General features: G+C 25.0%; 2 protein-coding genes across 2 annotated transcripts in view; one reads left to right on the forward strand and one right to left on the reverse strand.

The window, feature by feature from the left end:
• Window positions 1-1,144: 1,144 nt before the first annotated feature.
• LOC112599950 lies at window positions 1,145-15,811 on the reverse strand. The gene is made up of 19 exons (XM_025347080.1): window positions 15,698-15,811; window positions 14,748-14,828; window positions 12,941-12,988; window positions 12,419-12,433; window positions 11,562-11,606; window positions 10,100-10,156; window positions 9,946-10,002; window positions 9,776-9,823; window positions 9,318-9,350; window positions 8,077-8,109; window positions 7,978-8,001; window positions 6,544-6,579; window positions 6,293-6,319; window positions 5,217-5,270; window positions 4,432-4,440; window positions 3,958-4,014; window positions 1,678-1,689; window positions 1,541-1,588; window positions 1,145-1,196 (listed from the first exon to the last, which is right to left on the reverse strand). The coding sequence occupies exons 1-19, from the start codon at window positions 15,783-15,785 to the stop codon at window positions 1,153-1,155; spliced, it is 816 nt and encodes a 271-aa protein (XP_025202865.1). The 5' UTR covers window positions 15,786-15,811; the 3' UTR covers window positions 1,145-1,152.
• A 6,589-nt stretch (window positions 15,812-22,400) lies between these two features.
• LOC112599948 (neurogenic locus notch homolog protein 1-like) overlaps window positions 22,401-27,241 on the forward strand; it is a gene marked incomplete in the record, with an annotated part of 9,951 nt that continues 5,110 nt past the window's right edge. The window contains 5 exon segments of the mRNA XM_025347079.1: window positions 22,401-22,475; window positions 23,578-23,629; window positions 24,541-24,714; window positions 25,379-25,552; window positions 25,727-25,986. Coding sequence (XP_025202864.1) covers window positions 22,467-22,475; window positions 23,578-23,629; window positions 24,541-24,714; window positions 25,379-25,552; window positions 25,727-25,986 — 669 coding nt within the window.

Raw genomic sequence — 27,241 nt, forward strand, 5'->3', positions numbered from 1 at the left:
TGTTATGCCGAGACAAGGTGGTTTTAAATTTATGATCGTAGGTAACATAATCATCGGACACGTATGACTTGGAGTGTTTAACATCAGGCTTTTTGTTTAGTTGGTCAACTATTGTTCTCAGTTCTAGAGCTATATATGGAGACCGATAATGTCAATATACACCAACGCTGGAGGTCTCTTCATCAACACGCTTAGTTTTTCTTAAAAAAGTGGTCAGAGAGTACCTTTGCCAATTACAAGTTCTTAGCCAGCGAAGTTTCAATCAGCGTAATTTCCAGCTTGGTTAATTGATAATATCAATAAAAATTAATAAAATTAGTCCCTCAACTAATAACCTAGTACGGATAATTTAGTATTACAAGACAAAGTATCAATATTTTTTTACCGTTTAGTTAAAAGAAAATATATTTTTAATTTTGTAGTACTTTATCTTTACATTACTCAACTATATATCTGTGCAAGATATACATACTCTTGACTTTATAAACTTGAACAGTGCCGAGCTATTATTACTATCGGGTTTGAACTTTTCATATAGCATATAATCTATTTCACTGCGAATTTTTGTATGTATTTTGCAAGTCATTTTATCAGTAAGCCTAATTGTTTGCTTTGAGAGACGGAGAGTGCTCGAGTTACAAAAAGCAAAAGCGTTTGATCATTCCAGTTGCGAAGATGGACTGTTGGAGTATATTGTATAACAACAATCAATAGTTGTCATCCAGTCATTGGATTATATAATATTAACAAATTGTTCTCGTCGCCTAATTTTCTATCGCGTTTTTTGCAATTAGAAATTTATAATATTATATACTGTGGTTAATCATGTGAGATGTTCCGATTATTTTGGTTTAATTTAAATTTATTTATCCGCTAAATACATTTTTTAATAAGTCCACTGGTTTATTTTATTATACATTACCTATTAGTGTTTGTATTGTGGTATTTCTAATCGGAAGGCCAGTCACTGTCGTTGACTCATGTTTAAGATATATTTTAGTGAATAATAACACATAAAAGTATGATAATACTTAAAAATATGGTAAGATGCAACTATATCTTTGAATAATAATAAAATATAATAGTATATTATTATTGTTTTATTCATAACTAATCCTTTAAAAAATACTTATAGTTATGTTTATGAATATTTTATAATCTAGTTTTATAAGATTGCTGACCTTCGTTATGAAATTCTGTAAATATTAATTTATAAAAATATATATTAGTATCAAGTATTTAAAGTTTTAATAGGAGCTATTAGAATATTATTAGAACATTTTCGATATTTATTTGGTAATTCTTAAACTGTTTTAAAAATGTTGCGAAACTTTTTATTAATTATAAATTTCAGTTCGTTGATATTTTAAAGAAATAGTTTTTCAATAAATGTTTTAATTTTTTTTTTTTTGCAAATAACAGTTACGAATTAACAAAAGTGAAAAGGAAAAAAAAATCAAATTAAATCAAAGAATGTTTATGAGATTTCTTGGTAGCTATTAAAATTACTTTTAGTTGTCGAGAAAGAATTTTAACTTACGTTTTTCTTGTTTCTGAATGTAGTTGACAACATTTTTGTTAAGATATACTATAAATTTGATTTTTAGTTTAGAACATAAAATATTGTAGTATTGCTAATATTTACTATTGTGTGTAGTAAGTAAAAAATGTACTTACATAATAACTGCACTGCATACAAAATATATTTAAGTTAATAAATTATATTATGTGTTTATAAACATAAACAAAACATTCATTAGATAACATTATTGGTTTGTCAATTATTAATTAATTATAAGTACCTGTACATATCATTTAGTGAATACACTAAATCTATCCTCAAAAATTTAGTATTTTGTTTGAATAAAAATGTCGGGTGATGACTATATAAGTATTGCCATTTATAAACCAGATAAGAATTTAGAGTGTATAAGTCATGACTACATGTTAAAAATATAAAATGTTAAAAAATATTTAGTTATTAAGTTAGATTTGATTTGTAGAATTCAGATAAATCTGTTTTAGGTATATGTTTTACATTTTAATTAGTCCTTTAAAAGTTGGTAGTTGGTACCAGGGACTGGAAACGTCATGTTTTTTTTCGGTTCCGGTTCCGATTAAAACTGATACCGGTTCTCAAAAATAAACATTTTTACATTACATTTTACAAAAGTGTGTGTATTAGATACTAGGTAGATCACTTTTGTACTTTTAACGTAAGTCAATAGATATTATTTTATAAATAAATAAGATATTAATTTTAAGCCACTATAGTATAGGTATTGAATAATAAATTAACCTACATCACTATCACTATATAAATTTCATATGAACCTTTTTAGGAAATAGTTTAAGATAAATTGTACCTATTAAATAATAATTTAATAAGATAGACGCAGAAGGCAGAATTAATTTTTTTTTAACAATGGACGTTGAAACTTAGCCCACATTGAATATAATAAAATACAGAACACAAAAATAAGTATAATATAATATATAATCGGCCGCTACCTGCAGATGCGACTCGTATATGTGGGCGTGCAACTGTGAATGTGTGAGAGAACAAAAGATAGAGTATAAAATTATAAAGAACTAAATATTATCATTCGTAATAACTCGTGAGAAAACCAATCATTGTTATTCCATTATTCTTGTTATATTGTCAAGGCTTAAAGTGGAAAAAATTTCAGGGGGGGGGACTAATGTCTCCGTATAGTTTTAGACGTTCCATTTGTATTGTATGTATAATTTCCAATGCATAAAGTACATTATGTAATGTATTAACATTAAACAGTGATTGTGTAACATACTCATCCTACTTTTAACCCTAAAGAATGTTCAAATTCGTAATTTATTTCATGAAAAATTTAAATCAATTATATCAATTTTAATACTTTTTTAAGATTAACTAATATTCTATACAAATTTATTATTTAGAAAAAAAATATTTTTTTCTAATAATATTAAGTTTTAAGTAGTGATTGTCTTTTAAGGAAACTAAAGAAATCAGTCCGACAAATTATAATAATTATATCACACAAATATAGTTTTTTTTTTAATGGTTTAAAATATATCAGAAAAATTCAAATTCTACACTTGGTTAGATGACTATGCTTAAAAAATCACACATTCACAGTTCACCTATATAATTATATATGTATATCATGAATACATAAAGCTCAATTTTAGATAATATCATTATGTTATCGACTAATCGAATATCTATTTATCAGATTATAACCATTTCCAATAACTAATAAAATCAATTATTTTTAGTTTTTATACGTCATACTATATTAGATAGTCCATAATTTGTATTGAATACATTTAATAAAAGTAAAGTAACAATTGATAAAAATAATAATAAAAACCAAGATTTAATCTCAACGGAATAATTGTGAATTATATTGACTAACGTTTGGTTATAATTGGAGCGTTCCGGCGTACCTTACAAATAATTTGTTTAAGGGGACGCTTTTTAACCACCATTAGTGACCGAGTCCCCCTGCGTACTCCCGCTTTAACCCCTGTATATTATAAATGAAAAATGCGACCCGTATGTTTGTAAATTAATTGTTGTTAATCGTACAAGTACAATATGATTATTCCGAGTTGAAAATACTAGTTACTATTTGATTAAAATACGAGTAACTCAATTTATAAAAATTATTCAATAATTTCTTAGAACCGATAAAAACCTAAAAGAGCTTCAAAAATTTTTGTTTTATTAAATAAATTCTGATTTTATGCAATGTAAAATATGTGTTCTAATAAAAGTTCCCGGTCCTTAGATTTTCTCTAAGAACTGATAATTTCAGTACCGTTTTAGTCCCTGGTTGATACAAAATATTGTATAACTATGCGTAATTTCCAATTGTAATTAAAAAGAAGCAACAATAGTATAATAATTTATTGTTACTCCTTAAAATCATATTACTTAAAATAATTTTGAAATACCTGTTTTATAATGTCTCATCAAATAATTATCTGGTGACTCGTCGTTTTTAGGTAGGACTGAAAATAAGTATGCATAATTCGATTATAAAATGTTTTAAAATTGATAAAAATTATAAAATTTACTATAGGTGCCATTTATTTTAAGATTGTTTACTAATTAATTTATAAAAATTTTCTATAATTAATGAATGTGATCTACCAGTATTGCTAACAAAAAAGTGACTATGAAAATCATTCAACAAATACATTTATGTTTGTAAAATCAATATTACGAGTAATATCTTTGTTTCTAACTTTAAAATACATAAATAAATATGAAAAAGAATATGTTATGTGCTCTTAATGCTCCTATTATATCAGTCAATTTCTAAATTAAATAATTTAGTATGGGAAAATTTATTTTAATTAATAATGGATTATAGTTAAAGTTAAATTAAATTAAATACAAACATAATATAAGTAAAAATAACTTACGATTCATGACTGGAAATAATTAAAATAATCGCATTAATTTTTACTTAATAATTAAGTAAATATACTATCCTATACTGTTTAGAACTATTAAAGGTGTATCATTAATTAATGATTGTAAAAACTATCGGTAAATATTCTGTTTCTGAATAACTACAAAACCTGGAAATTGCTTGACCAAATGGTCATAAATCATGATATAAATATGAAAATCGGAATCAATTGTTATAATAACGTATCAATATACAATTTACGAATATTTGCTCCTATCTATTTAACATACATGATAGCCGCATATAATTAAATAGTTTTCAAAAAGACGCAATAACCGGGCTGTGACTAAATTATTAAGGATACCATTAAGTCTAGTAAAAGAGGAATGGGAACGCCATATACAAGAAAGTTCGCAGTACAACTGCATTCTGCATTTTTAGATGTATCATAGTGATCGAGTATACAGCGTCTTCACTCTTCACATCATACACTTGGGTACACTATATAAAATTAATTTGAGTCATAATGAATAAACTTTTGTTGCAACTATGCTTGTCTTAAGAATAATAATTTCAAACGACGACTTTGAAGTGACTGTGCGCACGCTACAAAGATAATGATTCTTTTTTGTGTGTCTACATCTGATTTTCTGTGTTCCAGATGAAGTAGATAAGCCAGTATAAATATTCTAGGAAGCCCGACATTCAATTTACTGGCTTTTAGGGCTTAGTTGTTATTATGTCTGACATTTAAATATGTTATTTAAATATAATTAGTCATTTTATCAAACTTACGTATTTTTAGAATCTTAAATTCCTTTTCATTTATTTTGTAAAACTTTGGATCAACTGCAAAATATATTATTAATTTTCAATGTTATATCCACATTCTGATAATCTTATTAATAACACATTTCAATTAAAATTATATAATTAGACCCGTCCCGAAAATGAAAATTAAGGAGGTTGAACTTTATTAAAAATGCCAACTATAGTTTTTTTGCTAAAGTAATGTCGTTTAGAAACGTTAGTATAAATAAATCACATATTGAGTATCAAACCCTTAATTAATTACGACTAACACATAAATTCTGGCCGTCTACGACAAGATTAAAAATTTTTTAAATGTTACTCCTTAAATATTAAAAATAATAATATTATTATAGCTATCAAAACAATAGATTAAATAAAAATAAACACACGATAAAAGGGACACTTCTTGCTGGTAATTTGATTTATAATATTATAAATTTATAAAGGTAACAAACAATTAAAAAATAAAAACAAATTATATTTTAATTAAACGTTGTTTTAACGTTGTCTACAGCTCTGAAATCTGTGAAAAGTTTAAATCGTCTAAAATGTTCTTTTTGAATTTAAAATCATTAGTGAATTTAATCGTTCTTCATATGTATTAAACTAATAATTTTAAATTAATTTTAGTTTGCTGAATGTTCTTTCATTCAATACTACTGTAATTGATTCAGATTTATGTATAATTTCATATAGAGATTTAACTTAATTTAAATTGTCTTTATTGCACATTCTAAAAGTACTTCATTCTGAATTTTGATTCAACAATTTCGATCATTTTTAATTGTAGAAAATCGTTTAATTATCCTTATAAATATAAGGATAATGAATAATATAAATATTTATATTATTCTATATTTTTTAATTACAATTAAATTTTAAAATATAAGCTTATGGGTCCTATCACTGGATAGCTTCCCTACTCGCCGTTTTATTGTCCGTCATATTTTGTTATCATATTTGCTTATTGTATTTTTTTTTTATATACAGATTGTAAATGTTATATTTTATATTTTAATAAAAAAAAAAAAATAATAAAAATATAAGCTTAATATTACCCGCATCAATGGGATTTCTTTTTAAAACTGTTGATAAAATGTAACACTTTATAAAAATGCATGTTTTATTATTTAACTTTAATATAAAAATTAAAAAATTAATAATAAAAATAACACGATTATTTTTCTAACTTTATATCAATATTATTTAGATAGCTATTAATAGTTATTAACTATACCTACAGGATGCTGCAGGTAATAATTAAAAACAATGATTTTTAAATATTAATTAAATGTTTTGAAATGAATACCTTTATCCGTCATTATTATATCAGTCGTATCCAGTTCTCCATAAAAACATAAAAACGACAGAATTATTTTTAATTATTCATTATACAAATAAATATGTAATTTAACCTAGAGTAATAAAAAAAAGAAAGAGAATGTCTATAAAATTACAGAAAGTTATTATAAGAAAAATGCTTTAGATTTAAAAAAGGAATGTTTCATTATTCACAAGGAAACTATAGATTATCCAGCAAGATTTCGGCAAGGCAACGGCATGTTGCCTCACGAAATCGGCCTAGACTTAAGACGCATAGAATTTGAATTGCTGCAAAATAGTTAAATTAATCGAATAATTTTTGTTAGCACTTATCAATTATTATAACATAATTGATTTTATTATTTCATCACGAAAAACTTCGAGTCTTTTTGAATCGTGAGAAAATTTAATAATTTTTTTTAATAAAATTAACCTAACCTAGCACGGAAAAGAAAACTGAGTAAATTCAAATATTCTATATAAGGCATAAAATTGACCAATAATATCCTTTTTCAGTCATGAAAGATACATAGATTCCATGGTCTTTGCACTGAAAATTGTATTTTGAATTTTTTGTTTAATGGTGAATAAGTATGGCGTCACTGTAAAGACTGACAAAAAAAATAATTTTGGGTAAAAATTTCCGTTTACCCTTAATTTTTATTTGTTTCTATGTTTAGATAACTCAAAATTTCCTAGTTGAATTAAATTGGGAAAATTTTTACGAACTTTGTGATATTTATTTATAGTATTTTACAAATTTATAAATAAAACAACCAATACAATGATATATGCTTTAAATATGTTTTATCTATTGTATTTTTTTTTGTTTTGTTTTATTTATTTATTTAGTTATAAACATTTATATTTTATAAATATAAACACGAATTTAATTTATTGTTATTAGCGGAAAATAAGAGACATATTATATTAGGAAATACCATAAATTATTAACTCTTTTACAATGATGCGTTCGGTGTGTTTTTGTTTGTTTGTTTTTTTTTTTTTTTTTTTTTGAGAAGAATTTTTTGTTGAATACATTTTATTTTAAATTAAATACCTTAAAATATACAAAATACAATTTTAGACAAAAAACTCAGTGTACTTAAAAAAAAAAATGATTATATTAAAATATACTTATTAAAAATGAAGATTTGATAATTCATGAAAAACATTAATTAATTTATAACGAAATTATAATTTTTAGGAATTAGTGTTTTATGTGCATAAATGTTGTTACTCAAACGATCTTTAATGCATTCATATTAAGTTATGAGATATTTATTATTAAAACACTTTTTAAAGTACACTAGTCAAAAAATTATCGATTTATTTTAAACCCTTTTCAGAATGTTGTAGACTATAACATGAAGTTGACTATTAGTTTTGCTGCCTAAAATTAAATGTCAAATTTAATTACTTTGTTTTAGGCCACTTTTTCGTGCTGAAAATGTAAATAAATTTAGTTTTTTCAAAGTATAACGTTATATATATTTATTAATAATTGCAATTAATTTACCTCTGTTAGACACTTGACGTGACACATCCTCTCCTAAAATATATTAATTTTTTTAGTAAAAACAAATTTATTAACCAGATAAACCAGATAGCTACTTAAAAATAATTAAGTTTGGCATAAACGATTTAAACATTTACTATTTAGTATTATTTATAAACAGATCATGTAATCCATTAGAAAAAAAATGTAATACTTCTTGACGTTTTAAAAATGGATACAATATTATTCACATTTGGGTATTTTTTATTTATTAATATACTAAAAGCTAAAGTATTATTATAAATGTGATTAAGTAGTCAAATATGGTTCACACACACACACACACACACATGTACATAAGAATACAATATTAAAATACAGTAATGGTTTCATACATATTATGTTCATTGCAATAATAAACAAAAATTTAAAAGAAGCAATAATACCCCAGGAACTATTTGCTTACCACAGAACAAAGTAAAAGCTACTTATAATCAAAATGTTATTTCATGAAAGTTACATATTGAATTTTCTAAAAAACAACCATGAACGTTTAAAAAAACAAAAACTAGTTACAGGAGGTAAACATAATCCCTCTCACATGGTCATGATCTAATTTGCACTACGTGGAATATAATAAATAGAATAAGACCAAAATTAAGAAGAAACAAAAAATTGAAATAGTCAATTAAAACATGAACTGTAAAGTGAACAATGACAGAAATAAAATCACTTAATGAAATGCTCAAACTTTTAATAACCGAAAAAATAAAGAGTTGGAATATAGAAGAATGCGATTAAAATCACTGGCTATTGAGAAGAAAAGGGAATATAAAAATATTTGGACAACACGCAAATAAGAACAAGAGGTGTTGATTTTTTATTTTTTACAATTTTTCTCATTTTTGGTACCCAATAAGGTGGGGATACCTATACAATCATTTTTGTCCTCAGCAAACTACTATTGATGGAATAGTTGTGTGATGTTATTTTTAAAATGCAATCGTACATTTTATTTACAGTACCTACCTACTACCTATCGTATCATAAATTTGTTTTAAGTACCGATCGTTATTAGTCATTACCCTGCACATTAACTAAGCGACATTACGATATTCTTCACTTAACCCTAACGTGTTTTACGTCGTCATGTTGACAGTAAATTATTATCAACAATTATCAAAAAATTATTGATTATCCACCGAAAGAAATAAAAATACAAAATAGATCAAATTATAAAAGATGATACCACATATACATACCATAGAATTGCACTGAATTTCTATTAAATATATCTGAAAAATCAATTTAATATCATCTAATTTATTTTAGATATATATTTCTTAAAATATTTTATGGTAAATTGTACACTTTACAGGTTATGTTACGTCCATATTATACTCGCGTGTTTGATATGGATAGTAAGTTATTATAACTATTTAAAAGCGTTTAAATATGAGTTTTTATTATCTTCCTACAAAGTTCTATTTTAATTTTAAGAAAATATTTTTGTAGTAACCATTGTTTTAAAATATGTGTAATTATAACGCATCAATGAGAAATAATAATGTATTATAATATGGGTAACCTTTATATTTTTCTGCTTTCGAATATTGTTGATAAAAATGTTAAGCGTTAGTTATTTAAATTTTAACCATCAATAATTTTGTCTGTTATTGTTCTAATATTACATTATTTAGTTAACTATCAAATGACTCACACATTAATTTGTATGTAGTACAAAACTTTACCATTTTTCTATTTATTTCTGAAAATTATAAGTTATGTAATATATAAAATTAATATTGACATAAATATAATATTAATTGTATTATATATTAATTACAATGTTATTTTATATGTTGATATAATAAACTGTAATAAATTTACCAAAGAATTCTGATCTTTTACGCCAATATTTAGGATAAACGCCAGTAAACTTTCGATCTAAAAATATTAATTTTGACGATTTAATTTATTTTGAATTAAAAATTTTACTAAACTAGCCACATAATACTGTCAACCATTATACAAAACAACTCACCTTCATCCTCAGCTACTAATGAAAATGACTCATTTCTTATAAAATCATATGTGTTTTCTGAAGACAAAAAAATAAATTAAATTTATAATTTATTAAACAAAAATAACAGAAACTACAAAATTAATTTTCGGTAATTTAAGCATTAAACTTGTATTATTATATATACTAAAATATATTAGGAACTTACTTATTATAGATAAAAGACTGTGGTATGTAATAGATTTAGAACTTATCTTTTGGAGAACCAGAACTCGTTTGTGTCACTTTTTTTTTATAGACTACTTATATAGTTTATAAACTTTTTTGTTGCTTTGATATATATATTATAAACATGATAAAATATTTAAAAATTTTTATACTAATATTATCAATATTTTTGTTAGAATATCCAAGAATTTAAAAGTGCTCAATCTCATATTTATTATTGTTTTGCAAAATGTAATTTTGATTTTTAATATTTAATCTAATATCTGATTAATTAAATATGTTTTTTATATTATTGATATTACTCAGGGAGTCTGAGAAAAAAATGATGTCTTGGAAATTATATTTGGTAATTAGATTTTGAGCTTTTATCAGGACCATAGATTGCTGTAGAAACTAGAGCTGGAGAGTATAAAAATAAATTACGTGTTGTTCCATGTTACTGCGATTCCAATCCTGTTTTGACTTTTGAAGTGTACGTATAATTTATTTTACTTGTGATGTTTTGAATAATACGATAATATTTTTATCTAGAGGGAGTGTATATATTTTTTTAATATAAAGACTTTAGTATTGGTTTTGTTAGAAACTAGTGTAAGTGTTATGGGTAATACTATAGAGATTTATAGATTGTTCACTTGAAGTAGTATTGGTAAAATTTGAAAGGTTGGCTTAAAATGAAGAATAGGAAGGGTACTTGCCAATTTTAGTTCATAAATTTAATTTAATTTTGAGTTTTCTTATGCTTATCGAGTGAAGTTGTTCATTATTTCATTTATTATTCACTAAATAATTTTAAGTAAAAAAGGGAAATTCCCATTTAAAATACAGAAAGTTCCAAGATGCTATCGGTATCATCACTTACACTCAAAAAACAGTAAAAAAACTATACTACTTAAAAATCTGAAAATTTGGTCTTTAAGTATATTTATGGATTTAAATAAATTCATTATTATATAAAACTGGAACTTTTGGAACTTTACATGCTTTGTAAATTATCTAGTAAATTGCTTCCAGTATAAACTTACTGTGAAAAATCTTTTATTAAATTTATAAGATTGTTCACTGATATATTGTTTTTCTCCATTATTTTAAAAAGCAATTTACCTCCAAAAAGTACCATTGAAAATCAAAGATTTTTTACTATAAGTACTCAAATTAAAAAGAGATCATTCTAAAATCAATAAATTAATCATTCCACTGATGATTTATAAAAATTACTATAAACGAAACTAATATAATGGTTTAAAAATCTTACTTAGATATTTTTCACAGTTGGAATTGAAATCTCTATACGAGATAACTGAAAAAAAAATTAAGACAGCTTTTATTTTCTATTGATAGATGTAATGTATCTATCGGTATTCAACTTTTTGTTTTGTTTGTTTTTTTTTTAAGATACAAAATACATGTGTCGTCACTTGTTATAATGGCATAAAAATCGCATAATTTTTCCTACTTAACGGATTTTTTTTTTCAAAATTGAGGTTTAAATTTAAATTATTTTGCATTGTTTAATACAACTTTAATTATTATGACATTTATATAATTTAAATATTAAAAAAAGTTAATTATAGAAAATGATATAATTTTTGACGATTTTCTAATAATGTAAATTTTTTTCTCGGAAAGTGAAAGCTAAGGTTAGGTTATACTTAATATTTAACGAGTCTAAAGGTTCCAAAATTCGGATAATTTATAAGTTTTATTTTTTAGTGATGAAGACGAATCTTAAAAATCATGTATGTCTGAATATATCGAATATACTTTTGCTATTGTTTACATAGGTTATACGAAATTACTTAATTATTTATAGTTGTATTCTTAACTTCACTACACAGACATAGAAGTCTGTGTTCTATGATAATTTAGAATTGAAAGCCTCGATAGTTGATAAATCTTATTAAGTTCCTTTAGTTAGGGAATATTCAGTATATAGATATTTATGTTTAATGAATAGGAAACCACAGCATTATATTGCTTCAATCTATTTAAAATAGCTTCCTGATTTCTACCAATAAAATTATTGTTGCTAAAGTGAAGGATGGATGCTTTCAAACATTTAAAAAACTATACATTTTATGTAGATAATTATTATTTGAATTCAATACTTACAATAATAATAAGGATCTGTTAAATAATGCATTAAGAGAATAAAAAAAAAATTAAATGAATTTAAAATATTTGTGAAGCTGATCCAAGTATAAATTATAGTTATTTCCCCTGATTTAATATGCTTTATATAATATCACTAAATAGTATTGTACTCTAAAATATGGTATTATCTGACACGATAAGACATATTTTAAAGATTGCGTTAAGAACCGCACCAAAAGTGGTTCAGCAATCATTAGCTGAAGCGTTTGGAACATACCAATTGGCAATTGGCTCAGTAAGAATAGAGCAGTAATATACTCTATTCAAATTTAAAATAAAATATGATAACTTCTTTGAATATCCTTTATTTTTATGATAGAGATCTAATAAATTGGTTTCTTCTAATATTAATTTATTCATGCATTTATATTTGGTATGATATTTTTGTAACTGATGAAAACTTAATTTGTATAATTGTATATTAAACATTATATTGTGTATTAAATTAATTTAAAAAAAATAAAAGTTAAGACAACTTACTGTATAATGACAAATAGAAATCTTCTGGTTCTAATATCTTTTGATTGACTAAAATTATATTAATTTGTTATGAATTGTACAACGATCAATTTATTTGAAAAGTTTTTATTAGTAGATTTGATTATAAAAAAATTGTTTAAAAATGTATCTAAGTGTCAAAAAAAAAAAAAAAAAAAATAGTAATAACAATAAAGAAAAAAAAGATAGGTAAGTAAATTCCACTCTGTTGTAAATTAGTTGTTGAGTGGGTCACTATTATGGGGATGTTAAATTTTAATTCTAATATTTATTATCATTGTCTACAAAAACATTTCTGCGCGTAGACTATGTGTAAGGCATTATCATTAAGTGTATTTTATTATATGTTATTTTGATGGCTATTAAGATTATTTATTTTACTTATAGTGTTACGTTAGGTTGATTTAATTTTTTCCGAAAACATTGCATTTATTATATTATTAGTATTTAATTATTATAATAATATATATTTATACCATATTATATCAACTTATATAACTTAAAATGTAATAAAATATTTCTATAAATACTGTAAAACAATAAAAATAAATTCATAGTACCTAGTATAAACAAATAATATTTTAAAATGAATCAAAAATATTATTGCATAATAATATAGTAAAATTTATAATAATATAAAGTACATAAAAGTTCAATTCTCACGAATAATGTTTTCAAATTATAAAATAAATGATTAATATATCGTCCAAATTGTAACTTAGAATGCTTATAGAAAAATAATTGTTTTTATAAATTTTTTAGATTTTATTGTTGGAGTAATGGAGCATGAACTACTAATGAATAACCTTGTATTCAATTTTAAAATTTTAGATCTAAATAGAAAAGTTTTAATGAATTTCTTCAAAGTTCTAACTTTAAATGCATATTATTTTTAAATTTTTTTTATTTGAAATAAACAATCTATACACAAATGCTAAATAAGTTTGTATACTAAGGGTGGATGTTGATATAAAAGAATTGATTAAGCAGTCATTCATTAGTGGCACTTAGTTTGATTCATATTAATATATACAAAAAAATCATGCCTATATGTTTTTAATATTTTTATACAGATATAAGAATAAATTATGTGGGGATCTCGTATACATTTGTGATAATATTTGCGAAATTTGTCAAAACTGCATAAATTCCAAACTATTTTGAAGTTAAAAATTCATAAAAGCTTGTATTTTTGTATCTAAGATTTACTACAATAAATTCATCAAATATAATTTAAACTGAAATCATAAAATTTAAAATTGTATAAAGATAATTTTTTTTATAAACATTTTATATTTTAATTTGGACGAAATTACTTATTTATTTTTGAAAACCACTGATTTATGCTATATGTACCTATTTTTACTGTTTTACAGTATTTATAGAAGGATGTCATTAATAGGGTATAAATATTGTTATAATAATTAAATAGTTATAGTATAATAAATGTAATTTTTCAAAAAAAATTCTTCTAACCAACCGTAATATTAAAAATAAAATAAATTATTTTAAAAACTATATTAAAAACATTATTAAGAAATATAATTATTAGTGAGAGACCGATTCAACTCAGAATCGTTTTTTTTTTTTATACAATAATAATATATCGTTAACGCACTCTTATCAGACAATTTAACACGCCCATAACATGAACTCACTATTTTAATTATGAAGGTACTAGATATTATTTGAAGGTATTTTAAATGTAGAAAAAAAAATATTTATCAAAATAAATTTGAAATAAACGTGGTATAAAATGTTTTATATGTAGTAATGTGAAAATACTAACATTGATGATATGGATATAATGAAGTCGAGTAGCATAAATATTCATTATTAATTGTATGTGTGGGATTTGAATTATATTGATCTGTAACAAAAAGATATAAAAAGTCAAAAACAAATTATAAGTAGCACTCATAATAATTATAATAATAAAATACATACAATATTTTTATTTTATTAAAACTTAAAATTATTTTTTTACGATGTCATATTTAAAATATTTTCAATGATTACTAAAATCAACGATATTGTAAAAAAAAAAAATGCAAAAAGCTTTAAAATATTAACTAAGTAAAATTGTTTATTGAAATCAAACCAAAATATAAAAACATGTATGAAACATCTTAAAATATTCATATTAAATCAGGGTTAATAGAAAATGGAATTATATTAATCTGAAAATTTCTTTAAAGAAAGGTTATGATTATCGTTTTTTTTTTTTTATTATTGGATGTTGAATAGACATTTGCATATGAAAAATAAAAAAAAAAGGAAAGAAGATAACCTATCTGCTATATATAGTAGTAAGTGTCGAGTGTATCTCGTCGTTGAAATATCATTGTAACTTATGATAATTTTTAAATTACAATATTATAAGAAAATTGTTTTTGTCAGAAATTGGATTAGCATACAAAGTTCTGTAAGCCCCAAATTGTTTTTTTTTTTGTTTTTATCAATAATTTAATAAAATACTGTGCATTTCTTACTTTTGACCCCCAACGTACCAAATAAATTTACTTTCTTACTAAAAAAGACATTAAAGTTGACAATCTTTCATTTTTAATGCTACGACTGTTGATGACACAAAATAAAAAATAATAAAACGATCATTGAAAAAGTTAATACTTTAAACGCTTCACTCAGAATCTAAAACATCTAAATTGTTAACAATAATATTCAAAACAAGTTATATGAATGTAATATTTGAGTAAGTATATAAAATAAATTCATTACCTATAATTCCACGATAGTTGTCAATTGAATTTGAATAGTTTATGATTACCATAAAAATTATATTGGTATAACCATGAATTAAATTCATTGTTCTGTTAGGAATGTTAGTGATCATCAGCGTAAGAACAAAAGTAAAATAATAAATTGTTTTAACTTATTGTAAGCTGTTTACGACATGTTTATTATGTTAAAAGAACAAGCACAGTTGAGTAAATGAAATAAGACTTCTGCATTTATGTTTTTGGAATTCAACGAAAACACAACTAGTAAATATGGCTATGCTAAGTAGTGGAGAAGTAAAGTGGATAAATACCATACATTTTTTAGTAAAAATAAGGGAATGTAGGTATAACTGCTTCACTGTACGGTAGTTTTCGACAGTACATCTTCATTGAGTAAGTTATTGTAATGTATGTGTTAAATTTGAATTTAATAATAAACTATCGTATAATAAAAATGATAAAAATAAAACGATCTGCTTAAAAAATAAATAAATAACATCATTGTAAATGTAAAATCAAGAATCTACTAAATGTACGTATTTGTATGTGCTTAAATATCTTGTACATTAACCCCCTACTCTTTACAACTTAGCAATACGAGTTCTTGCTAGTTGCTGTGTCGCTGGTACCAAAATAAAAAAAAAATAAAAAACAATGTAGTAGGTATGCTTGTTTAATTTACTCAACTGTGCTTGTTCTTATAACATAACAACATTTATCGGTTACCACCACCTTACAATAAATTAAATAATATATTGTGTGCCTTACTGTTGTCAAGACCTCCATACTTGCCCATTTTGACTTCAATAGAATTGATTCCATTACATATTATCATTGTACGCTAATACCGACCATTCAATGTGTTATACGCAATAAACTTAAATTTTTTTTTTTATTAGAAACGAACTTTTCCTGTTAATTGCTAGGTAAACCATTTCCGAACTCAAGTATAATTTTTTGAAGTAATTTTTGATGTGAGTACCGATGTTGATGTTTTTAACGTGAATAATTCTGAAGTATTTTACAGTGTCTGCTAATGTTAGTATTTCACAATGTATTTATTTGTTTTTTATTTTATTTGTTTCCGATTTAAATGAGTATAATGATAAAATAATTATAGTATATTGGAAACCACTGTGTACCTAGCGTAAAATTTCAAGATTGTGATTATTATATATCATGGTAAAAGTCTGTTTTATTCTAAATATTTAAAATAATAATGAAAGTATTTGATGACTATTGATAGCATTGTTCACTCAAATTTGTTTCATGATAGATTATTAAAAGTAATATTTGTAATTTATATTAACCATGCATAAATAATCCAAGATAGGTACTTGATATTTTCACTAAATGTTTATTTTATCATTTTCTCTGCATGATTTAATTTTCAAAAGGTTTTGTCAAAGATATTTCGACGTATCACTTATAAGACGTACCGATCGTTATTAATAAGCTAACTATTAAATAACTAACACATTATTTTGTATATGTAATACAAACATCCAAATACATGTTAATTAAATTTAAAATAAGTTAATACTCTATAATATCTGATTAAATAAAAAAAAAAAAAATTACCTATAGTCCCACGATAATCTGTTATTGAATTTGAATAAATATTAACGATTATTATTAAAATTATGGGAAAACGAATTATATTGGTGTAACAATAAATTAAAATCATTGTTATTCTACAAATATTGGCGACCATTAGTGTAAGAGTAATTGTAAAATAATTAACAATTTCAACTTTTTGTAAGCCAAAGTATGATATATTTTGATATGTTTAAAAATGTGTTAATACTCAAGCACAGTTGAGTAAATTAAACAAGCCTATTGCATTTGTTTTGGCTATGCTAATTGGGAGGGAGTAAGGCGAACGAACAGTATTTTTAGTTGTGCTATATTAAAACATACATATAAGCTTTAAAATTTTAAGCATTCCAATAAATGTGTTAATATTACATTAAAATATGTCTTTTTTTTTTTTAATTGTTTTTTTATTGTGTTTATAAAAATTTTTAGAGCACCAAAAATGTTTCAAGTGAATTTTGTTGGTACTTTGGAGACTTAGAAGTATAAAAGGGAAAAGTTGATTACCGCTTTGCAATACTGTTGTTAGCAAGTGTCGAGTGCGCCTTGTTGTCGAACAAGTCATTATAGTATATGTATTAGTTTAGAATTCAATGATAAATCACTGTAAAAGAAAAAACGATTTTTAGCGTAGACAGTCTATCAGCCTATATTACTATGAATATTTTAAGATATATCTATAATGCTTGCAGATTATAAAATTTATTTTAATATAACCGTTGATAATTAAAAAAAAAAAAAATGTTTTTGTTTTGTTTTTACTACAGATCAGTGATTACTTTTACACAAAGTTCTCCATTACGCCACAACGAAGATGGTTATTAAATAATTTTGGTCCAATCTGCAAATGTCAATCATCACAAACGTCATATCAGAAACGACCATAATTTCATATTGATTTTACGATTAGTTATTGTACCATATTGTTTATCATTTAAATAGTTTAATATAATTAATGTATGTTTTAGGATTTTGTATTTGCCCTTGACTCGTAGACTCATAATATAATAATAATGAACACAAATTCATTGTTAAAAATTAAACCTTACGTATACGATGCTCTTAGGTATAATACAATAATGTATGTATTATGAATGTTGCATATTATGATTGTGTACGTCTTGTTCTCATAATATATTATCAAGTGGCCTTTCCCATTATAAATTATATCGGTGTTACGCCTACGTCTAGACATCGTGCAATTGAATTGGAATATTTACCAAAGATTTTGTTTTTATTTTTAATGATATAAACTCAGAGTCAATCAGAAAAAATATTTAAATACTTAAATAAAATAATTTACAAAATTCATTATATATTTATATTTTTATATTGTGTTGGTCATTTATGATTCAATTTCAGAAATAATTGTTATATGTACATATATGATAAATAATAATTAATAGAAGTTATATACACCTAGTCATATATAAATACATACGAATATAGTTGAAAACATTACAAAAGTTTAAGTTTAATAGTTATTTTTTCTAGTTGTTTGCGTAATAAATTAAGAAAAATTCATAACTTTAAATATACATTCTTTATAAACATTACATACAAATGATATGTGATATTGGTATCACTATCCAATTATCCATGTTCACATATCATGATTACCTCGAGTACCACCTATGAGCTTTCTATATACTGTAGATTGAGAAAAGTTTTATAAGTAAATATTTAAATTAAATTAACAATACTTATATGTATATGCATTCATCCTCCGTATTTTAGTCATTTAAAATTTTTTTGTTATTCGGTTTTTGTTACTCATACTATGAAAAACCTAATGTCTCCATTTAAAAATGTACCATTTGAAACATTTTCAATTACACAAGATGACAATGAAAAATGTGTAAATTATTAAATAAAAATAATCGACCATCAAGTTCCAATCGCTGATAAATAGGTTAGCAATAAAACCTACTATTTCAATACAAAAATACGTGTTCAATATTCAAATGAAGTTTAACAAAGTAGTTAGACATACATTGCATAATAATGTATTTAAGAGTTAGCTACGATTCAGTGCAATTTGCATTTACATCATAATATATATTGTTATTTGTAATTACTAGCTAGTAATTACATGCGTGGGGGCAATAAAACGATTAGTAATTGATCGACAGTATTGATTATAAATTTATTAATCTCGTTTGTTTGGTTTTAACATTCAAGCAACATAAGTATTTAATAAACAGTGCCTGTATTATACAGTAATATAAATATTTCAAGAGTATAAATATGCGGGTTTTTTAATGCGCAGACTGCAATATTACAAGAAATAATAATTAGTGATTTATAGTATTATTAATTACCATTATTATTATTATTACTTAACCACTATACCACATTTACTCTATACAAAATATTAACTGAGCGCGTTCGTTAAAATTGCTTTTTAAATTAATATATCAAAAATACATTTTCGTTAATTATATATTTTACACTTTCACGAATACATTTTTAATTTTCGTGAAAAAAATATCAAGAATTTTTTTTAAAAATTATATAATATAATACTATTGCATAATGGATAATAATATTATGAAGCTAAAATATGATATTTTATTGTTTTAAATATGTTTACTAATAGTCAATATAGAACCTATAGTTTCAACTTTAGAAAATAAACAATGAAAATAAAAATCGTGAAATATTTTTAAAGCAAAAACAAAAACAGCGAAAAATAAAAAATTCTAAACGATATTTTTTCTAAACTTACAAGATCGAAGTATATATACAAAAAAATACCTTCACAAAAATATTATAAAATAGAATTACTTTAATAATATAAAAAGTATAAAATAAAATTTAAATTTGATATAATAGATAAGAGGCAATACCTCTTAGGTATTCTAGTTTGTCCTTATTTTTGTAATCATTAACTAATTGTCTAACTGTATCTAACCTTTTTGTGTTTTTTAAACGGTTCAATCATTTGATGGTTTTTTTATGAATCTCATAACGATTGGAAAATTTTAAATATAAAATACCTACTACGTAATATATAGCGACTTATGGATACGATACGAAACTAATAAAACTCGGCCACGACAAGTCGGTAATGGTTTGAGTCAACTATAGTTTATGTTTACTACGTGATCCAAAAACCCAAAAGTACAAAATGGCATTAATGGTAATCTACTATTATTAATACTTACTATGTATAATTATATTTACGAGAAGAAATTGTTATTTTTCGCGATTTTAATAGGCGCCTTTATTTATAATGTTAATTAATTCTTCATAAGCAAAAAATATGTTATTGTACCTTTAGTTAGGATATAAGCGTATACGCTTAAAGCTGTCGGGGTAAGCTGTTGATTGTTGATTATCTATTCAGTGAATTATTTAATTGTACGTGATTATTATGGTAATAAATATATCTAAGTATTTAGGTACCTAATCAGAATGAAAGTATCAGACTTACAATTCACATTTAGAAAAATTGGAAATTTTATAATCAAAAAAAAAATAAAGATGTAATATAAAAATTATTATCGAGTATATTCACTTTATATTAACTTTGATACTTAGTTGATCGTGGTTGAAGCACAGTTGACTACATCGCCTATCACTATACATTATTTATGTAATAATTGAATAGTAATGATAGCAATAGACTAAAAAATGAAATTAAATTCCAATTTTAGTTCTATTTTTTTTTAAATTTTTGCTCAAAAACATAATTTATAATCAAAGGAGTATGGATTCCTTTAGATACGTAACATAAGAATATTCTTTAACTAGCGTTCTTACTGTAAACGGAATACAGGGTATACATATTGTGTAAGTAAAATATCTTAGAAACAAGTAATAACTACTTTGGAATTCTTACACTGAAACAGAAATATGATATCAAATGTAAAAACTAAAAATAATTTTTAAATCAGAAGTAAATACGCAATAAGTTAAGTAATTTTAAATAACCCATTCAATTAAACTATCTTCAAAACAAAACGGGTACCTATCTAAAATCATATCACAGATGAATAAAATTATATGTTTTTTATTAGATAAATTTATGGGTATGTAGTCACTTTCAAATTGATAATATAGAAGTGAAATTAGTAAAACTGTAGAAATAGCTTAAAAAAAAATTTAAATAGCAATAAAATACTAAATAGTAACTAAACATTTGATGAATTAATTTTATAAAGATAAGGTAAGGTATAGGCTTAAAAGTTATTTAAAAAAAAAAAAACTACTGCTTCCCACCACTCCTTCAAGCGTGGGATAAAAATACGTTAAAATTTTAATTGAGTAATAAATAAACATGCCACGAAAATAGAAAATAACATACAATTTACTTGTGATCGGTTAATATACAGCATTAATCAAACTAAAAACAATATCATCATCGATGATATACAATATGTATAATACGTATAATTATAATTCATCATTGAAATAAACCTATAATTATTGTATTTTTTATAAACACATTATATTCTCTACCTACTCTAATATTCTGCATTAAAAATAAAAGTATATACTTTTTTTACTTTGTCAAGTAATGTTATCAAAGTTGTGTATAATACTCGCACAAAGTATTTATGTATAGTATTCCTATAGTAAAAAATAATTAGTAAACATATCAAATACATTCTAAAATGGTTCCGTGTGGATGAAAAATGATTAGTAAACGTTGTTATTGCGATTTTATCGATTGGCGAAAAATCTTTTCGCAATACACATAATCAATGGGTGTTGTATATGACGTCAAAAATCGAGTCGAATGCGTAACATTCCGCATACTATTAATTTTTGTTTGCAATGACTATACATAGCCTACGCCATTTTGTGCACATTATATAGGTGTAGAGCTGAATAATGAGAACAAAAAAATAAAAAAAAAAATAAATAAATAAATCTATACATTTTTTATTGTAGGCGTTTGTTTTGGTGGCCACGTTGAATTGGTCAATTAGGCGATTGTCTTGTCGCGATATCTCTCTCCCTGTATTATACATGAAGTTGTAGTTTTTTGTTCCGTGTGGGCGGTCGGTAACCCAAAGGTGGGCATATTGTGCAGCACGCGAGACTGGTCAAGCCCATATTTCGTATTTTGACCATGAATCGCAAGGATTGTTTAATGTTATAAATACTCCGGTCCACGGTAAAATATAGACAGTCGTGCGTCGTGGATACAGTCCGGATACAAAATGACTGCGGTAAGTCGAGGCATTTAAATATTATTATTATTATTATTATTAAACGTATAATATTATAATAAACTCATCATAGTGTTATGATGATAACCATTATTTAGACAATAGTTATAAGATATATTATATCATATTAATTTTTCGTGTATTTATCGTATATTCAGTAGAAACATTAACTAATTATTAAATTTAACTAAACATAAAATGATATAAATTAAGAATTATTTATCACATAAGATTTTTCTAATTTTTGATTTTTGTAATATTTAAAAAAAAAAATATAAACACAAATCAATTACAGTTATTTTTTTAAATGACTAACAAGTAACAAATCAAACACAAGAAATTTAACATTGACATATTATACATATTATCTTCCATTATTAACCTTGAAATTGTTAAACTATAAATGTATAATAAACATGATATTAAGTCAAATTGTCTTTTAATTTTTATCACATCTAACTTCATAATTTATGTCTTAAAATAATGGTGGATTCATAACCATTATAAATTTAATTTAATTAAAAAAAAAAAAATGATTAGATAATAAAATTTATAACTATAATAAATTATGGATAATATAAAAACCACTTTTCCGTTCAATCTCAATTAGATATTATATTTATTTTAATTATTAAATGATGACTGATGATTGAATATTGGATTAAATTACTTTATAAATTAAATAACATAAATTTATTAAATAAATACTACTAGTCACATATCTAAAATATTGACCGTTTTTAGTCAAGTTGAATTAAACTATATTTCCGAGACGAATTTATTAGGATAAACTATGAATATAAATCTTATGTCATATTTACAAAGTAAATTCGAAACATAATCAGCAATTACAATTTTATACCTAATTCAAAGAATACCTACATTTATATTTTAATGTCCATAACTAGTTAATATCCTTGTTATCGTTAAAGATGTTTGGATTTAGGTCAATGTCAGGATGAGTATGTTTAGTTGTATTAGATACAGATTTGTTACGACAAAAATACACACACATATAAATATATATTATATACAGATATCTATAGTAAAATGGATATCAATTTTGCAAGAAATTTAATTTTTTTTTATTTTTTCCATATAGTGTTTACGAATGCTGGGCCTTATGGCCGTTACAGTCAGTCACATGACACAAGGTAATTATAGTGAACTTTCATAAGGTTTTGCTTAAACTTTATATTATTATTAAAAATAGTATTACGATTGCAAATTAACTAATAGCACCGTTCAAAGAAAAGGTACATCGATAATACATATTAAATAACATATTACGTTTCGTGTATCTAAAAAAATTTTGATAATATGATATAGTCTCATTATAAATGTCAATAGTATACATGATTTTATGCAGCATGTACTTACCTAATGCTCACAAAATCTCACTAATAAATAATTTTTCGAACAATAGTCGTGATTTGAGATCATATTTTATTATTCATCATAAGAATATTAAGAATCATAACTTTGAAAGAAAAAATATTCCAACTGTTTACCAAACATTAATTTCATGTACCTTTATTGTATGGGTACATTCGATCGCTTTTAAAGCAATCATTTAAACAAGCGTGACTTGCAACCAAATTTTGAAAGAAAAAAAATATCATTGATTAATTTTTAAAAAGAAAACGATTTTAATAACGTTTTATTTTTCAATGTGTTTCATATTATCTGTAATCATCATTATATGATGTGTATTATATTTTCTGTATATTTTATAATATATATATATATTATATATTATTTGTACCAGTATATCACAAATTGTCGTTTCAGACGTTAATAAATAAAAATACGAATTTCCAATAATTTTTTTTTTTTTTTATATTCCGACGACATGCAGATATTAACTGTAAATAAATATTATAATAACGTGGTTTAACGATCGTCAGAAACTTCCTAACATATTTTCTTTTATACCCAATAACAACACAACGACACTAAGGAAAATAGGAAATTTCGTGAGCGGTTCTATTCTACCCCTCTTTTTGACGATATAAAAATACAGATAAACCGTTGGTATTCATCAAACGTTTGCGTGTACTTACAGGTATGATCATCTACAATCCAACGTCGTACACAAGTCGGTACACCGATCCGTGTTCACCAAACCCGTGCGGTTCCAACACTCAGTGTCGCGTGGCCGAAGGAAGACCCGTTTGCAGCTGTCTGGCCGGACACTGGGGAAATCCGTTGACCTACTGTCAACGCGGCGAATGCGAAGGTAAACACGTCGTTAGCGCATAAATTATTGTTTTATTGTGATTCGTCATAATATTAATTCACGATTGCGACATCAATTTTTTGTATAATATAATATTATTATACTAACAGATGTATGTACCAGTTAATATTTTATCTTTTTGGCAACTCATCGGGTGGCATTGTCGTTCGGTCACACGTTTAATAATAATTGCAATATTTCCATGTAAATAGCTGGGATAATAAAACGGTTTTATTGATAATTTGTGATTTTTGCATTAAAAAATAATTTTAAATTACATAATTATTATTCGTCTTAAAATAACTCTCGGAACATTTTATTTTTTTTTAACGATTATTTTAATTTACCTAAACGTATCATTAGTTGTACTAATATTCTCACTTGACAAATTCTAAATATGCAAAAATAAAAACAATGGTGGTCAATTGATATACATTATTCAATTTTTAATACATAATTATACATAATGTATTTTTTATATTATTTAAATATTGTCAAGACAAAAAATTGTTTCATCAAATTAAATCGACTTTACTTTTACTTTAACAGAGATTTACCAGGGCCCGTATGAAGTGAATAAATCTAATTTTTTAAGATTCAGTTGAAAAAAGAAATCTTTTCAAAATGCATAACATGATATTCATATAACTTTCTTTTATTTTAGTCAATCAAGACTGCCCAAACACGAAAGCTTGCCGTAATTACAAATGTGAAGATGTATGTTCAGGACAATGCGGATACAACGCTGATTGCACTCCCAGGAATCATATCGCTGTGTGTTCCTGTCCAGCCCGTCATGTCGGTGATCCGTCCGTGTCTTGTCGCCGAATGGATCCACGTAAATAATTTGACATAGATAGTAAGATAGAAGGGATAATTTAATAGGACCTTTAATATTATCAACATTTTGATTGATAATTTTGGTTATAAATATTTCAAGACTAGTGCAATTAGACAATTATTAAATAATAATAATAATAATGAAGTTTTAACGAAATTAAAAATTTTGCAGAAGAACTGTGCTATCCTAGCCCGTGTGGTCAGAATACCAAATGCGATGTGATCAACGATGTGCCAGTATGCACTTGCCTACCAGGTTACTTCGGTTCGCCAACTACTGGTTGCCGTCACGAATGCGAATCCGACTATGATTGCAGTCCATCGCAGATGTGTCAACAGAACAAGTGCACCTCAGCATGCGCTACGGGCACTTGTGCACCGACTGCGATATGTGACGTCAGCAACCACCGGCCAATCTGCTCGTGTCCTAAGGTAAATTAATGTATATATTATTAAATATGGCATTGCGGATCGTATGTGGATGAATATTTTGACATATCTGTGAAACGATAGGAGGGGGCTCAAAATGTAGATTCAGAACCATTAATAGATTTCAATTTATTGACCAAGTTTTTATAAAAAAATTTGTTATCACTGATTTGATACTAAAATTCTATATAATACACTGCATTCGTGCACACCTAACGATTTCATAGCGTTGAAAATACGCGACTTTTTCTAATTCTAAAATTGAATTTTGCAAGCAATCTTTTGATAACACTCGAATTTAAAGTAAATTACGATTATCATACCTTTTTTTATGTATTCTAATTTTATTTTTTTTTTTATTTTTGATTTTTAACACAACAATAATGGTCTAACTCGAGAACTTTCTTAAAAGATAAAAATAATTAATTCAAAAATGAAAATAAGATCGATATTAAATACATTGCGAGTGAAATAAATATTATTAACATCGATTAATCTGCGAAGGACTAGAATAATAGATCACAGTTGCCCAACTACAATAAAAGATATATTTACCCTTTCCCTCCGGGGGAAAGGTGATTTTCATTTTTATCGTTTGTGCTTCGTACTTAGTCGATACGAACAGATTGATTTCGAGCTCAGTTCGGTCACCCGGTGTTTTCATATCAAAAACCAAATACCAATCGACGATATTGCACCCAGCTGGCAAAAGAACGCCGCCGTAATATTAGTGGATAAATAATAATAATAATCGTATCGTACAACCGAGAGATCGTATTACGACGAATAATTACGTAGATGTGTCGAACGTGGGTCGCATGCGAGATTTCTATCGTGCGTGCGACGTGCAGTGCATACAACGCACAGGATGTCTCTTAATTTTTTTTTTTTTTTTTGACCCTGCAAAAATGTCAATTTATCGTCGAGTTTTCGACAGCATCCATCGCGTTTTAAATCTCAAAGCGACGTTATTTGCAACCCGCAGAGCACTTCGGCCAAACTCTGTCGCGTCTACATACACAGCTCGGGCGCGCTAATCAAACGCGGGTACCGCGTCGCAGTGGCGAACCCGGGGGGGTGAACCCCGGGTCCGGACCCACTCCCCCTTGGCTTACGTCATAGTATTTATTTTTATATTTTTTAAAGTTTTTATCGACTAGAATGATTATTAGATTTGGTATTTTGTTAATAACAAGTCGAATTCGATGCGTGGATAAAATCAATATCTAACGACTATACCACGACACATTTAACCGGC

The sequence above is a fragment of the Melanaphis sacchari genome, unplaced genomic scaffold (genome assembly GCF_002803265.2).
Source record: "Melanaphis sacchari strain LSU unplaced genomic scaffold, SCAv2.0 Contig570_pilon_pilon, whole genome shotgun sequence".
Classification (NCBI taxonomy): Eukaryota; Metazoa; Arthropoda; class Insecta; order Hemiptera; family Aphididae; genus Melanaphis; species Melanaphis sacchari.